The 17061-nt window shown below is 45.0% G+C and overlaps 2 protein-coding genes across 2 annotated transcripts in view; both read right to left on the minus strand.

The window, feature by feature from the left end:
• LOC311010058 (scavenger receptor cysteine-rich type 1 protein M130-like) overlaps positions 1–17061 on the minus strand; it is a gene marked incomplete at its 3' end in the record, with an annotated part of 217298 nt that overhangs the window by 125999 nt on the left and 74238 nt on the right. The window contains exon 6 of the mRNA XM_084004539.1: positions 14099–14413. Within this exon, the coding sequence (XP_083860665.1) occupies positions 14099–14413 (315 nt within the window). The remainder of the gene's footprint in view (positions 1–14098; positions 14414–17061) is intronic.
• On the minus strand, positions 11683–13826 carry LOC311010127 (uncharacterized protein). Its single transcript, XM_084004652.1, has 4 exons — positions 13737–13826; positions 12656–12985; positions 12025–12107; positions 11683–11914 (listed from the first exon to the last, which is right to left on the minus strand). The coding sequence occupies exons 2-4, from the start codon at positions 12945–12947 to the stop codon at positions 11795–11797; spliced, it is 495 nt and encodes a 164-aa protein (XP_083860778.1). The 5' UTR covers positions 12948–12985; positions 13737–13826; the 3' UTR covers positions 11683–11794.

Below are 17061 nucleotides of genomic sequence, written 5' to 3' on the forward strand. Positions count from 1 at the left end.
ACTGATAGCCTACTCAGCGGCGGCTGGCTTGACGGGGCTTTTTCAATCGGCGGCTGGCGTGACCGCAGTCCATGGCTCGGGGTCATCATGCTGGGGACTCTACCACCTTAGCCGGGTGGTAGAGTCTGCCTCCTGAAGTTCGGTAAAGTTTCGCTCTCCACGCTCCACGACTGAGCGCGCACGAGCGTGGCACTCATTACAGCGCATTTCCTCTGCGCTCTGGTGGTTTAAAAACGAGGATGAAGTGTAACAAGTATACGATGGCTTAATGGCTGTATGTATGTGTGTTTACGACATATGCACAGTATATAAGGAGAACATGTAGTTATTCCCGCTGTGTTCTGCAGTGATCCAATGGAGGGTATTTGTTGTATCCTGTATTACATGCAGTCGGGCCGTCTCCTCCTCCTCCTCCTGCGGTGACAGCGCTGATTCAATGTTTCGAAATTATTTGGATTTAAGATACGAGTTGGATTTTAAAAGAAGGTGTTTATGAAAAAAATATCACTCAGTAAAAGCATCAAAAACACTGCTGGAGTTCATCATGATAACGTGGATCTAACGTATGATATGGAGTGTAATTAAATGTGTGCGAGTCATCAAAATGATAATAGTTCTTCTCACGTTTACTTCCTACAATCTGACTTCAGTTCACCACAGCTCCATCTGTGTCGCTGATTCCCCTCCAGTCTCCAGAATGTGGTACCGGTACCATGCCTCAGAGTTTGCTTACAGGTAGCAAATGTATTGAATACTTAACATGATCCAACTATCTAATGTTAAAATAATGTCGTCCACTATTTGGGAATCAGCTCGGATGTTTACGCATTCTGTTAAATTTGTTCTGAAAAATAAAAAGCATGAAACTAAATAAAAATGATATTTTTTAAGAAAAGTAAACTGTAGATGATATTACATGTTTATAGACCAATACAAGCACAATAAAAATGAGCATGAATTTACATCTCTCAAGACTCCAGGAGATGGCGCTGTGCTGCAAATGCTTCATGATACAGCTGCAGGGATGAACCCCAGAAGTTAGCGTCACACAGAACCCCTCAGCAAAATGCAAATTAGACTTTTCCTTTAGAATATGGCAGAAACTAATGCAGCAATTCAGCTGCAGAGTCAGAAGTCCAAACTCAGGTCAGAATTCCTGACTTCTGACACTGTCAAGTTTTAATGAAGGAATGAAGCAGGAGGAAGACAATTATAGATTTGTATTGTTATAATATACAATGATTTATTTTTGGAGCACCACATAAAATAAAAATAACATGCATGAACATTGACGCTGTCCACCTCTCAGTCTCACGTCTACTGTTTCAAAGAGTGGGGGACAACATGGGGACAGCGAGAACTTCGATGACTACATGAAGGCAATCGGCGTGAGCTTCGCCACCCGGCAAATGGGCAATATGGCCGAACCCAATCTGAAGATCAGAATGGAAGATGCTGGCTTCATTTCAATGAAGTCCGAAACCACGTTCAAGACCACGGAGATCAAATTCAAGCTGAGCGAAGAATTAGACGAGACGACCGCAGACGGCCGAAACACCAAGACCATCATCACGTTTGAGTCAACATTGGTCAAGATAGGGCTATCAGTCGAATGGCTTAGTGCTGGCGCGAACGGTACATTATGTTTATCTCGTAAATTACCCCACTAATAATGCATGGAATGTTACCAAACTTCTGCAGTAGTACAAATAGGGTCTGTACTCACAAAACGAGGCATTTGAAAGTTTGTAAGTGTCACACAACGGTGAGGTCTGTCTTGTCTTGGGTGTTTTTGTCTCATGTATTCAGTGGCGGTCCTAGGTTTCATGACGCCCTGGGCGAACCTCACCTCCAGCCCCCCCCCCCCCCCCCCACACATACACACACACACACAAATGGACCCCCCCTGCCCCCCTGTTCAGACCAGACGGTAATTCTCCGCGACGGTCGACAAGCGCTTCTGCTCATCTGTTGTTCATTCAGAGCTATTTTTTTATCATAACCTCATAAAATAAATATGCCATGTTTCTGTAACCAAAAAGTTTGTACACTTCTTCTATTTATCTGTTCAGAGAGAGAGAGAGAGAGAGAGAGAGAGAGAGACAGAGACACACACACAGACAGACAGAGAGAGTGTGTATGGTAGTAGACAGTGTAGATATACAGTTGAAATACACATATTTGTTTATCTACTCTTCACATTTATTAAATGTATTTTCTCTTCCTGTTTCCCAGTGCGAGTTTAGATACACAAATATCGCATTTGTCAATTGCGGTATTTTATTTTGAAAATTGCTTTAATTTAGAAAATTGACCGGATTGTCTCGTGTTTCTTCGTGTTCCTGCCAGAAGAGACACGATCTCTCGCGGCACGCGCAAAAAATAGAGCAGACGCCGAAACGATCGCTTCACGGCGCGGGGCGGCCGCGCCTATTCGCGGCGCTTCCGCGGCCGGTGTGAACCAGTCTCTCTCAGCATCAGCAGACGCACCTTTTTTTTGTGCGGGCGCTCATGCCGCCCCTCCACGAATGCCGCCCTGGGCGGCTGCCCATACTGCCCATATGAGAAACCGCCACTGCATGTATTTCCTGTTTTATTTTGAAATCCTAACTCTCCTCTCGTTCCAGGTCACTTGCCCTTCCTCATGTGTCTCCAGTCTGACGTCTTCCCTGATCCCTGATTGTTTCCACCTGTTTCCCATTACCCTTCTGTGTACTTAAGTCCGCGTCTCCCCTTGTCCTGTGCCAAAGTGTTTCGCCTGTCGTTCACCCAAGCCCTTCGCCATAGCCTTGTCCCTGTTAAGTATCTGCCCTGTTTAATTGTCACTGGTTTTTGTTTCTGTTTTTTGTTGTGCCTCTAGAAGAGTGATTTTTTGTTGTAAACTTTTGCATAGTGTAGCTCTGCTCACGGCTTTTAGTTTAGCCGTTTGATTTCCTCCACCTGGGAGCGATTTTGTGTTGTTTTTGTATTTCCTGTTATTCAGTGTTCTATAGCCATGTCTACCTCCTTGAGAGCGTTTTCTGTTGTGTAGTTAGGATTGAGATTAGTCAGGTTTAGTTTCTTATTCTCCGATACTCGTTGAGTTCCCACCGTTGGTGTGGTTTTGTTTTCTCCTTTTTTTTTGTTTTTCCTCCTCAGTGTTCTGAACCAGTCAAGTTAAGGTTTCATAGCCTTATTTGTTTTCACTCTGTCTGAGCCAGCAATTTCAGAATAAAAGCCTGTTGATTTCTGCTTTAATACTGCATCTGAGTCCTCCTTTTAGTCTAGGCCTGACAGTAAGTACACCAGGAGTTTATTTAAAAGAACACTTGCCTGATAGCTTCTATCCTCGGCTGCTAACGCTAAACTAACGCTACCGCAGCGTAGACGCCACTTCCGTGTTTACCCAGCTGTTTCCGTGACGCGAGTTTCACACCAGAGTATGAAAGATTTTTGCTGAATTTTTATAAATGCCTGTATTATCAGGTCAACAAGTGTTGACAAGTGTTGACCTGATAATACAAGCATTTAATACAAGCAGCTTCACTTGTATCTGGATTGAGAGCTGAGCCGTTAATAGCAGACTGCTCACACTGTTGAGTTGAGAACACAGATATAATGATCCGTCTCATCTCACCTGAGCTGTCAGATGAGCAGTTGTACGATGAACCAGAACTGCCACTTGATGAAGGCCCACTAAATGTGAGGCTGCAGCCCTCGGAGGGACGTGGACTTGTCCTGCTCCTCTTGCTGGCCCTTTCAAGAATCTCCTCTAACTGCATTGGTGATGGGCTCAGTGTGGCGTCCTGCAACAACAGACACATGGCTTAGTTTGCTATCTACTATCTACTATATGATCGCCTGTGTGAGAGACTAACGGAAGAACCAGCATCAGTTAGTCAACATGCTGCAAGTGAAGACCAACCATGATGCAAAATGACACATTAAAAGCCTAAAAATACATGAACATTTGGAATGAGTGATCACACATAAAGTTAGAGACCACAGAAGTTTGTCTTTTATTAAAGTCCCAGTCAGCAAGTCCGGCTGATCGAGGGCACTCTGTCAGATTTTTACTCCCCCTCAACTCCGTGCCCTTTGAAATCCCTTTGATCACCCACCTTTGAAACGCGGGTCCGATGTTGACTCTGGTTTTATCACGGGCACCGTCGCAATCTCTCTTTTTTTCCTCCTTTTCCACCGGTGTTTTCTTTTCCTTGGTTGTTTTGGACCTTTGCGTTACGTTTTTTAATCGAGGAATTGGATGAAGTGATAGTGGTACGACCCAAGGGAAGAGGGGCTCTCTGTGTGCTTCAGTCTGCAGTTTGAAAAATAACAATTATAATAATGGAATTTCTTGTAGTGTACTTTTCATTCATTCAAAGTCAAGACTTTTTTAAAGTTTTTTTTAAAGTACACTACGACTGGGACTTTAAAAAAGTCCTTTGACTGCTAAATTGCACCCTCTTTCTGATGTACTATGCTTAATTTTTATTCATTGAATGAAAAGTACACTCCAAAGAAAATCTATTATTATTATTGTTGTTATTTTTTAAACTGCAGACTGAAGCACCTTCCAGTTAGTCTACATGCTGCAAGTGAAGACCAACCATGATGCAAAATGACACATTAAAAGCTTAAAATGTGTTTTCATGAGTGTCCTTTACTTGGCCGTCCTATTTTTGAAGAAAAGGCTGAAAACGACATACCCAAAGTAAAATGGTTACTGTTTTTGAACCCCTATGACTACAGGCACAAAGCTGAGCATTCCTGAAAGATAACCCTTTGAATTTTCTTCTGCAAGTGTCAGATTTACTCTAAGTGTTACTGACACTGAGTTACTGCAGCTCAAACATAGTGGAAATTGCAATTTTTTTGCCTCGCCTAAATTATTTTTCTTTTTGAATGAAACAAGTTAGCTGTGGCTGTTATACACTCAACAAAAATATAAACGCAACACTTGTTTTTTCTCCCATTTTTCATGAGATGGACTTAAAGATCTAAAATTCATTCCAGATACACAATATTACCATTTCTCTCAAACATTGTTCACAAATCAGTCTAAATGTGTGATAGTGAGCACTTCTGCTTTGCTGAGATAATCCATCCCACCTCACAGGTGTGCCACATCAAGATGCTGATCTGACATCATGATTAGTGCACAGGTGTGCCTTAGACTGTCCACAATAAAAGGCCACCCTGAAATGTGCATTTTTTTTTGCTTTATTGGGGGTCTGGGGACTCAGAACCAGTCAGTATCTGGTGTGACCACCATTTGCCTCATGCAGTGCAACACATCTTCTTCGCATAGAGTTTATCAGATTGTCAATTGTGGCCTGTGGAATGTTGGTCCACTCCTCTTCAATGGCTGTGCGAAGTTGCTGGATATTAGTGGGAACTGGTACACGCTGTTGTATACGCCGGTCAAGCACATCCCAAACATGCTCAATGGGTGACATGTCCGGTGAGTATGCTGGCCATGCAAGAACTGGGACATTTTCAGCTTCCAAGAATTGTGTACAGATCCTTGCAACATGGGGCCGTGCATTATCTTGCTGAAACATGAGGTGATGTTCATGGATGTATGGCACAACAATGGGCCTCAGGATCTCATCACGGTATCTCTGTGCATTCAAAATGCCATCAATAAAATGCATCTGTGTTCTTCGTCCATAACAGATGCCTGCCCATACCATAACCCCACCACCACCATGGGCCACTCGATCCACAACATTGACATCAGCAAAGCGCTCACCCACACGACACCACACACGCTGTCTGCCATCTGCCCTGAACAATGTAAACCGAGATTCATCCGTGAAGAGAACACCTCTCCAACGTGCCAGACGCCATCGAATGTGAGCATTTGCCCACTCAAGTCTGTTACGGCGACGAGCTGAAGTCAGGTCAAGACCCCGATGAGGACGACGAGCATGCAGTTGAGCTTCCCTGAGACGGTTTCTGACAGTTTGTGCAGAAATTATTTGGTTATGCAAACCAATTGTTTCAGCAGCTGTCTGAGTGGCTGGTCTCAGACGATCTTGGAGGTGAACCTGCTGGATGTGGAGATCCTGGGCTGGTGTGGTTACACGTGGTCTGCGGTTGTGAGGCCGGTTGGATGTACTGCCATATTCTCTGAAACGCCTTTGGAGACGGCTAATGGTGGAGAAATGAACATTCAATGCACGAGCAACAGATCTGGTTGACATTCCTGCTGTCAGCATGCCAATTGCACGCTCCCTCAATGCTTGTGGCATCTGTGGCATTTTGCTGTGAGACAAAACTGCACATTTCAGAGTGGCCTTTTATTGTGGGCAGTATAAGGTACACCTGTGCACTAATCATGATGTCAGATCAGCATCTTGATGTGGCACACCTGTGAGGTGAGATGGATTATCTCAGCAAAGCAGAAGTGCTCACTATCACACATTTAGACAGATTTGTGAACAATGTTTGAGAGAAATGGTAATATTGTGTATCTGGAATTAATTTGAGATCTTTAAGTCCATCTCATGAAAAATGGGAGCAAAAACAAAAGTGTTGCGTTTATATTTTTGTTGAGTGTTTATATATATATAGGCTGCACGGTGGTGTAGTGGGTATCTCTTGCCTCACAGCAAGAGGGTCCTGGGTTCGATTCCCGGGTCAGCCGGGGTTCCATCTGTGTGGAGTTTGCATGTTCTCCCCGTGTAAGCGTGGGTTCTCTCCGGGTTCTCCGGCTTCCTCCCACAGTCCAAAGACATGCAAGATGGAGATAGGTTAATTGGTGACTCTAAATTGCCCGTAGGTGTGAATGTGAGCGTGAATGGTCGTTTGTCTCTACATGTCGGCCCTGCGATGGACTGGCGACCTGTCCAGGGTGTACCCTGCCTTCGCCCAATGACAGCTGGGATCGGCTCCAGCCCCTCCAGCTAATGACTTTCACATTTGTCAACATGCACACATGCTTCATATCTTTAACTTGTTCCATGTAATGTCAAACATTGGCCAACAGATGTCGCCATATTGAATTGGATCCAAACACTGAACGTTTCTCAACACAGTAGGCGCATTCGACTTGATGTAGCCGCCTGCAGCGCGCTACCTAACGTGATGTATTGTGGGTTGAAAGCGATGCATGATGGCTAGAATTGTGTCCGACTTAGCAGCCGACTGCAAAGACGTCACAGGGTCGCGACCATATCACGTGACCCAAAACATCGCGGGAACAAGTTTTTAAGAGCCGCTTCTTGCAGCGCTTGGCAGCGCGGTCTATGACGGCTGCAACCGGCTTGTCCACACCTCCGCTACAGCGGAATGGTTCTCATTGGTTAAAAGTTCAATGACGTGTGTTCAGGTCCGCACTCGGCGGCCACCTTGTGGTGAAATGATTTAATGATTTGCCTTTTTATTTTGGTCGCTTTGATCTCATGGCTTGATCTAAAGTTCTGTGCATTGTGCTGTGAGTAGGCCTATTATACTGTATGTGAGGTCTGGTTAATACAAACATAGAATGATAATACAAATATACTGGAAAAAAAGAATGCCTTCCACATTCCGCCTTACGTGTGTGTGTGTGGCCTGGAACCGCCGTTTCCCACACGGACGTTTGGCCCCGCCCTCTTCCGCCTAGGCTCACCCTGCTGCGCTGTGATTGGCCAGTGTGCCTCCGTGGTGTTTGGGTGGAGTCGTTCAGTTACGCTCCTGTAACGGCTACTTGTGTAGCTAGCTAGCATCGAAACAAAGGCCCAATCCCGACGTCCCCACTCACGGACTCACGCACTTTGATGCGTGTTCACGTTAGGTCCCTGAGGGTTCAGGTCTTAGACCTTAGGGGGGACATTGGCATTTGGCCCAATATGTCGCCCGTCTGGTCATTTCTCCGTTGTTGTCATGGCAACATGTGACCTTTATGGGATGCTTTCATACGGTTGTGCTGACATGAAGTGCAGACTGACGGATCCATACAGAATCATTCTTAAGTCAATCACTGTTTCAACTACAGTCCTGTGGACCATCGCACACATATTAGACAGTATATATGGCAATAATAACAATAATTATAATAATAATAAGCAGGACACCACAGGGAGTCGGACCCCATCTCAGTAAACTGAAAATACCATCACCAGTGTCTTATTACTTATTACTGCCATTATTTATTCCTTAATATTATATTTATAAATGATAGATACCACTCAAGGTGGTCCAAGACTGATCACATGATGACGTGAAACTACTTGAATTTAAAAACTGGCAAAGTGATTGAGAACAATGATTTGACACGTTGGAGTCAAACATTTCTTTACAACATTAAAGAGACCAATCGGAAACGGAGACAGACTTTGGACTTTTGATTGGAGGAACTGTTTGGTCCCAGAATGCTCTCTGCCAACTCGTCAGCTGTTTGCTCTCAGCTGGAACACAAAAACAAACAATATGACAAAGTTCACAAATATTGCTGTAAATATGGTAAAAAGTGACTTTAAAATACTCACCACTTTTTTAACCGTTAAGAGCTAAATGTGTCAGCATGTAGCCGTTCATTTCAGATTGTGTCACGTGAAAAAACAGACAGATACATCACATGATGTAATATATATGTATTTATTTTCATTTGCACAAAGATTCCAGAGGAGCAGTCGTTGAATGTGAGGATTCCTCCATGTTGGACTTCACCACTAAGAGCCCTGTTCCATGTTATTATTGTACTATGGGGAGCTTTGCTCCGTTCTATTGACTGGAACACTGTTGATGATGTGAGCCTTACCGTTACACTGAGCCTGCTAGCACTGCTAGTTCACTGGACCATAGATTACCATCTGCATGAACACCTGGGTGATTCATGCATCTGGTTTTAAGTCCAAACACTGGGACTACTATCACTGCCATGCACCAGCATTTTCCAAACACAAACAGTCCTTGAGCTCTTGCTTTGACTTCATGATAGAATTGTGAATAAATAGTGAACGGCACGTCGTAGTCTGTCTTCTCTTTAGTCTATCTTCACAAATCTCAAACACACCAACACGCTGAACAGATCTCAGGCTCCTCCAACAAAGCTCCTTAAATGTGTCCAAAACTAAATCACAGCACTTCAAAACCACAACGTACCACATGAAATAGTCTAGAAATCAAATATAGGCAGAAAATGGAACATAGAAACATGAAATGAGAGATTTGTGGTCGATTGTAATTCCAAAACAAATATACAAAGTCAAGATTTCAATGTTCTACTTCAATTCAATTACATTTTATTTATAGTGTCAAATCACAACAGAAGTCATCTCAGGACACTTAACACATTGAGCCATATACTTCAACTGCATCGACCTGCTGCATATGTTTCTTATGTTTATTTAGATTGTTTGCTTAGTTATGACCATATTTCTCATCAAAATCTGTTCAGTACAAAAATGAGCAAACTCCCTGAGACAGATGCTTCATCGTTATTCTATATACAGACTTTTATTTTGAAATTTTCTTTGATTTACTGATCATCCCATGGCCTCATATTTGTTAGTTTTTGGTATATTTGTTTCATTTTGCTTTTTGCTTTCTCTTCTCATCATATAAAACATCGTCATGAATAAAAAGTCATGATAAACAACAACATTCCTTAAACTAAGTCAAATGAGCTCAAAACTTATGAAAAATAGCAAAATCAAGTACAATTGTTATGATATGAGCAAAATGATTAATAAGAGTAAAATCCTGAAATACAAAATCATATACTTGTTTATAAAGTACAACATTAAGTCAACACTTTAAGTATAAAATGAAGCAAAATTCTTACGAAATATGAATATTGGTTCATCACAAAAACCACGTCTCCATGAAGAAAACTGTTACCATAGCAACAACAAGCCTCGCTTCAACAAGGAAGTAAGGCTCCTATGCAGTGAGACAAATGCTGCATTTTAATGTGGCGACAAAGACCAATACAAACTCCTTAAATAGCAACAATCAAAAGGCAGCTCAAACAGCTGAAGCCACTTCTAGAGTCACACCTGAAAACAAGCTCCAAGTCCATGACTTTAAGGGGGTTTGGCAGGGCCGGCACACAATCACTAACTACAAGACCAAGCATCATGTGAGCCCCCCTTCCTGAGAGGCTGAAGGATTTCTAATAATAATAATAATAACACATTCAATTTATATCACGCTTTTCTGAACCCAAAGACGCTTTACAGACAAGAGATAAACAGACCATCAGACAAAACAATGAAAGAAAGAAGATGGGTTTGGAGGAGGGACTGGAATATGGTGAGGGACTCAGAATCACCGATGGTTTGGTGAAGGGAGTCCCAGAGCCTGGGAGCTGCCCTGGAGAAGGCTCTGTCCCCGAAGCTGTGGAGGTTGGATTTGTGGATGGAGAGGAGACCGGCTGATGTGGATCTGAGGGCCCACAAGGGTTGGTAGGGGGGGATGAGGTCAGGGAGATGAGGGGTAGTCACATGGTGGAGTGCCTTCTAGGTGAGGACCAGGATTTTGGAGGTGATGCGGTGGGAGATGGGAAGCCAGTGGAGGTTCTTTAGGACTGGGCTGATGAGACGTGCGGCTGCGTTCTGGACCAGTTGGAGTCGGTTTGTGGAGCTGGAGTTGATGCCATGGAGGAATGAGTTACAGTCATCCAGACGGGAGGAAATGAAGGCATGAATGAGGATGGAGATGATGAAGAGGAGGGGGCCGAGTACAGATCCCTGGGGAACACCCTGTGTGACTGTGGCTGAGGAAGAGGTGTGGTTATGGAGGGAAATAAAGTGGGAGAGGTATGACTGGAGCCAGCTGAGTGCGGTACCTTCCTTACCGAGGTCTTGGAGCCTGGAGAGCAGAATGTTATGGCTCACGGTATCGAAGGCTGCGCTCAGATCAAGGAGGTCGAGGATATTGAGGGAACCTTTGTCAGCAGAGGTGAGGAGGTCATTGAGGACTTTGACGAGGGTTGTTTCAGTGCTGTGGAGGGGGCGAACACCAGACTGGAGGGGCTCAAACAGGTTATTAATGTGGAGATGGGATTGTAGTTGTGTCATTTCTACTGTAGATTGGAGTCCAGTGAAGCTCAGACCAGCTCTCTCAGTCTCCCCACCCTAGGTTGGCTGGTCCACCCTTTTCAATCTCAGAGCATGATGTCAGAAGGCTGCTCCACCATCAAAACATCAGGAAAGCGGCAGGGTGCTTACCAGGGTGAAGTAGAACAGCTGGTGAGGTGGTGCCAAGACAACCTCATCCTCAATACATCTACAAGCAAAGAGCTGATGGTTGACCTCAGAAAGAAGGCAGCCCAACACCTCCCCCTCTCCATCTATGGCCATCTTGTTGAGAGGGTCTCCTCCTTCTGCTTCTTAAGTCCAACCATACACCAGCCCCTCTCATGGGACCTGAACATCAGTGTCATTGTCAGCAAAGCCCAGCAGAGACTCCACTTCCTCCATCAGCTGAGGACATTTGGGTTTAGCAACAGAGAGAAAGTAGTGCACAGAGTCTCCAAGGTCATTGGCTGCAGTCTGCCTACCATCGCCTCACACTATGACACCAGAATCATCAGGAAGGCTAGAAACATCCCCACTGACCCCTCCCACCCAGCACATCACCTGTTCACTCTTTTACCATCAGGGAAGAGGTACAGAAACATCACCAGCAGATCCTCACGCTTCAGAGATAGCACCTAGCTCCAAACCCCCCACTTCAACATGGACATCTTTTCATGTCCAGAGTAATAACAATATAGTAGAAATGTGATGAGTCATATTTCCAGAGGAACATGCGTATGAACATGAGCTGGTGTCGGTGTGTTAGAAACCCATGTGGATGTGAGAGGAGCTCCTTGGAGGTGCTACTCTGCTCCCCGAGCTCCTTCCTGTTCAGTCGGCCCTCCTTCAGCTGCACCAACGCCCAGGTTGTAGTAATCCGGCTCCACGTCCTCCCGTCTGCCCGGCTTCTGCCCCCTGCTGGCCTGGAGAGACGTGACAGCACACAGACATGTGACTTCCTGCATGGCTCCTCTCTCCAGGTCAATGAACACAGACTGAGTCAGTGCTCTCAACAACAGACATGTGTCAGTACCTTACAGCAGAAGTAAAGGCCAACGTTCACCAACAGCAGAAGCAGCGGCACGGTGACCACTCTGATGATGACGGGTCTCAGATCTGATGATCAAACACATGGACAGTCATCACATGACTCATCATGACTCCAACAGCTGCCATTCAACACAAACGAGGGACCTGGCATTCTGTCCTCCAGTCCATTGTTTGCTGTCACCATTTACAGACCTGGTTTCACTTTGTTCACTAGATCAGGACTGGATTCCAGAAAGCAGGTTTAGTTCAAACTCTGAGTTTGTTAAGCCTGAGAAGAGGGACACTCTGGGTCCTCTGTTCCACAAAGACAGTGAACCTAAACTTCCACCTAATAGATATGGAAGCACATTGATTGGAGCAGCCTGACGTCGGGATACGATGTTCAGAATCAGAATCAGAAAGGAGTTTATTGCCGAGCATGGGCAGACTGGCAATCTGGCATAAGATTAAAACCATATGTCTTAGGCTGCCTGTTTGCACAATATTCTTCTGCTTCATTTTCAGCTGCAGCCACATTCTTTTTGTGTCTGTGGGATTAAACCTAAATCTAAAAGAATATTATTACATTTCACTTCTTTCAGTCATGCTAATCAGGAATTGAACTGTCAGCTTACCTACGACAGTGACAGAGAGCAGACGGCTCTCAGAGGAGAGGTTATGAGAAAGAACATGGACGTGATAAACACAGCTGTAGCGTCCCTGGTGGGCGGGCTCTGCAGCAGGAAACAGGAAGTGGGCAGTGTGATTGACAGCTGGCTGGGTGTAGTTGTGTGCTGAGTTGGAGGAGGTGAAGGTGAGCTGGAAGGAGCCTCCTGGGTACTGTGGCTGGACGGAGCAGAAGACGATGAAGGTGGAGCCCCTGAACGCCTGAAACCCCTGCTGCTGGGCCTCGGAGACCCCGTCCATGGAGGAGGACACGGAGATGTTTGGCTGCAGCAGCAGGTCTGTAAAGACAGAGAGATGATGAACGGTCACATGAGGCTCGTTGGAGATGAACTGCTCCTCGCCTGGAAAGTAGACGAGATCAGGCGGCAGCAGCAGGAGGCGGAGCCTAAAAGCTGCCGTCCAGTCCAACACTTTCCAGCAGCCTTCATAGACGTCACAGGAAGTCATAGAAACAGTTACATCCTGTTAGATGCTACCTGTAGTTTGTGACCACATTCAGATTGATATATTTTTTAAGAATTCATTTGGATTTATTTATATTTGTTCATAAATATCTGGAAATGTGTGTATGTTGCATTTTATTCTCTCCTTTCATCTTTTGATGTCTGCCTCGTAAAGCATGATGAAAACTATTTGTTTTGATAAGTGCTATAAATAATCTTTATTATTGTCTTTATAATTATGGTGAATAATATTATTATCAAACATAAAAGATGTTTGAAAACTTTTATTGCACAACATGAGACTTATAGCCCACGATCTAGCATTAAATATTAGAATGAGATCAAGACACACTTGAGGACAGGAAGTGATGTCACAGGTCTGCCAGGTGAAGCTCAGCAGTCTATGGAGGGTCTGAAGCTTCCAGAAACCAGCCCACTTCTCTACATTCTAGGACGTCATTGTCCTGGAGAACTTTACAGTTCAATCCAGTGGAAACCACTGACTGTCACTGGGACAGAGGAAGGAACATACTGGGAACACTGCTGTCATAGATGATGTCATAGATGATGTCACTGAGGGGCTTACCTGAGCAGGTGAGATTCAGGATGGAGGAAGAGGAGACTGATGCTGCACACTCCCTCAGAGTGGATCCAGAATGAACACAGTCAGACCAGATCCTCCACACAGGTCTGTCTGAGGACTCCTCTCTCCATCCTCCAGAAACAGCAGAGCCACAGTCCAGCTCTCTACAGTCCAGCCACCGCCATACACTGGTCTCCAGTCTCCCTGATGTCTCATCTCCAGTGTTCCAGCACAGCGACTGGCTCCTCCCACCAACCTGACATCATCAGGCTCTGAACAGAAAGAAGAGAGTCGTCAGTCAAAGAGCAAAGTGAGTTTGATGAGAACAGAAATGAACCAGATCAAAGCTGCAGCTCCTCTTCTACCTGAGCAGGTGAGTCCAACAGCTTTGCCAGGTGAGCAGGTGTTTCTATCTGAGCCTGAGCTTCTACAGTCCAGGAGAGCAGACTCATGGCCCCCACACTGGAACTCTTTGGTCCACGTTGGAGCCCCCACGTCTCCATAGAGCGCCCCCTGGAGGACTGAAGGAGCCCCACAGCCAAGCTCCCTACAGACCACCTCTGCATCCTGCTGGTCAAAGTCAGCTTCACACACTGAGGACCAGCACTGGTTGGACTGGTTGGACTTCACCTCCAGTCTGCCTGAGCACAGACTAGTCCCATTCAGCAGCCTGACAGAGTCTGGAGAGATGATAGAAGATCAAATAGAGAGAGAGAAAAGACACCAGACACCAGAGAAAAAGATGTCATGAAACTATTCAGTGATTCAAACTGGACTCAAAACAATTCCACCATCAGGTCATCATGAACACTAGAACACATGGTTACAACACCACAGCCTGCAGCCATGTTCCATCACATTCCCGTGTCCTCGTGGCTTAAGGGTGAAGCTGATGTGGTCTCTGTCCCACTGTGACACCGAGGTCCACAAGCAGACAACACAACACTTCAGTAATTGTGGATGCTCCACGTAATAAGGCAGGGAGACACCAACTGTGCCACGTTAACACCATATCAGCTGTGTGACAAAGAAATGTGTTGCTCTCTCTTCACACAGCACTGCTGTTGCAGAATAGTGGGGACGTCCATGTTCTCCCTCATGCAGGGGCGGATCTAGAAAAATATGTATGGGGTGGCGAAAGGGGGGCAGGAATTTTTGAGGGGTGGCAACATATGGCAGACGTGTATACAAGGACGAAATTTGGATTTCAGAAGTGGGGCGACACAAGTATTTTTAATAAAACTCTAACTCTTTCAGTTCACTGTGTTTTCTAGTAGTTCTTCTAGTTTTCTATTGCTAATTTTAAGTTTACTGTTCCCTTTTTTGGTTTGACTGGTTGTAAAGCATGTAGCATTATCACCCAATTCTAATCCAATAGTAATAATAACAACAATAATAATAATACATTTTATTGATCAGATTATTGAGAGCTTTGTAAATGATGAGGAGGATCTTGAAGTGGATATGCTGCTTTATTGGGAGCCAGTGAAGGTGTTGCGAGATGGGTGTAACGCATTTCTTTGAGTAACTTATACTTTGACTTATAAGAAGTCTCATATGCCCACTTTTCTTTTTTTAGACATCCTGGCTGCGTCTAATTACCAAACACACACGCACGCGCGCACATGGACACCGATTCAAACGTTAATGTTAATAAAACCTCTGATATTACAATCCTTCTAGCAGACGTGAACCAGGCAGAACAAACTCCCAACTTCCAGTAGCGGACTCCTGTAGGACTCCTGACCGCAGACTAGCAGACCGTCGGTGTGCAAGCAAGATGGAGTGACAGCGGGGACGGCCAATCACACAAGAAACAGCAGAGCCAATCGAGGAGCTTGTGGGCGGTCTAGACTAAGGGAAACAGGCTTCAGTTTGAGCGGCCGTTTTCCGCTTGGTCCTAGTGCTTGACGTGTCTCTGTTTACTAAAGCGTAACATTGTTTTTGGACGGTAAAAAGTGCAGGGGACTAAAATGGCCTTTTAAAAAAGTGCCCTGTGCCCCCCCCCCCCCCCCCAAATTACGTCTGTGCGTGTATATATACTGAATTTACTCACAGTTATCACAGTTTGATGAGAAATAGTATGTACACACTACATAAGGGCACAGGCTGCCATTTACATTACATTTATGCTCTCCCTCCTCCATATCTTGACCGCTGTGGTGTTCTCCCACCTCCTCCTGTCCCTGGTCGCCTTGGCCTTGTATTCTATCTCTGTCACCTTTCTGTTGCCCTTCTCTCTCTCCTTCCACCTCTTTTCTCTCTCCTTCCACCTCGTATTCGTCTTCTCTCTCACCTTCCACCTCGTATTCGTCTTCTCTCTCTCCTTCCACCTCTTCTCTCTCTCCTTCCACCTCTTTTCTCTCTCCTTCCACCTCTTCTCTCTCTCCTTCCACCTCTTCTCTCTTTCCTTCCACCTCTTTTCTCTCTCCTTCCACCTCATCTCCTCCATCTACCTTGCTCAGTTCATTTTCTATTTTTCTCTCCTTTCTCTTTGGTGAGAAAAAACTAAATATGCTACCTTTCCTCTTCATTTCTGTAAGATTCAAAGTAACTTTAGTACAATGTTTTCCTTGACAGACGTTGAATCAATATTAGCTTTCCTAGCCTACTTTACACAGAACTAACGTCAGACCTAGCTAACATTACATGTATAGTTAGCGAAATAACGTTCTTCAACCTGATTTTTATCATCTCAAATCAGCATCGCAACTATACTAGCACTGTGCTTTCATTATTATTTCATTTTGTGATAGATAGTTAATCAGTTTTTAAGCTCTTTCCTCCCGTGCCTCCTTTCCTTGCGACTCCTGGCTCCAGGTACGTGTCCACAGGGGCGATTTTAAACGCGAGTGGACGCGCCGCTTCCCAGTATTGCACGCTTGGTGGGCTGCCACTAGAGGATGATTGACAGGCGCTCTCCTTCATACAATCACGCATACACTTCATGGCTGCACCTGATTTGACGATCCCTTTCACAGCGGTCCTCTCTGCTCCAGAGTTCACGTAGACCAACATGGCGGCTCGTTTGGAAACTTTCTCTTATTTTGCGAAAATAGTTCACCGAAATGTGTTTCTGAAAACACTTAAAGCGAGAAATAAGCTATGCAGTTGCTGAATCTGTCTTTATTTTAGATCGACAACATTCAGTTTAGAAGATTTTCGCAAGCGTTTGCAGGGCGGCGAGTCGAGCCCGGCGCCTCTGATTAGCATAAAGTAGATTTGACTTCAACTTTATGCAAATGAGGAGCTGCCAACTCGCGTGCCGTCTCTCGACATTCGCCGCGCACTTCCAGAATGCATTGCACGGCTTTTCACATAGACAATG

The sequence above is a fragment of the Eutrigla gurnardus genome (assembly GCF_963514095.1).
Source record: "Eutrigla gurnardus genome assembly, chromosome: 24".
Lineage (NCBI taxonomy): Eukaryota > Metazoa > Chordata > Actinopteri > Perciformes > Triglidae > Eutrigla > Eutrigla gurnardus.

Bases quoted from the DNA above. Each gene is read 5' to 3' on its own strand.
- LOC311010127 (XM_084004652.1), bottom strand. From the start codon at position 12,947: ATGGACGGGGTCTCCGAGGCCCAGCAGCAGGGGTTTCAGGCGTTCAGG. The intron at 12,108-12,655 runs GTAAGCTGACAG...TTTGATCATCAG, and splicing joins GCTCTCTGTCACTGTCGTAG to ATCTGAGACCCGTCATCATC. The intron at 11,915-12,024 runs GTACTGACACAT...ACGTCTCTCCAG, and splicing joins GCCTTTACTTCTGCTGTAAG to GCCAGCAGGGGGCAGAAGCC.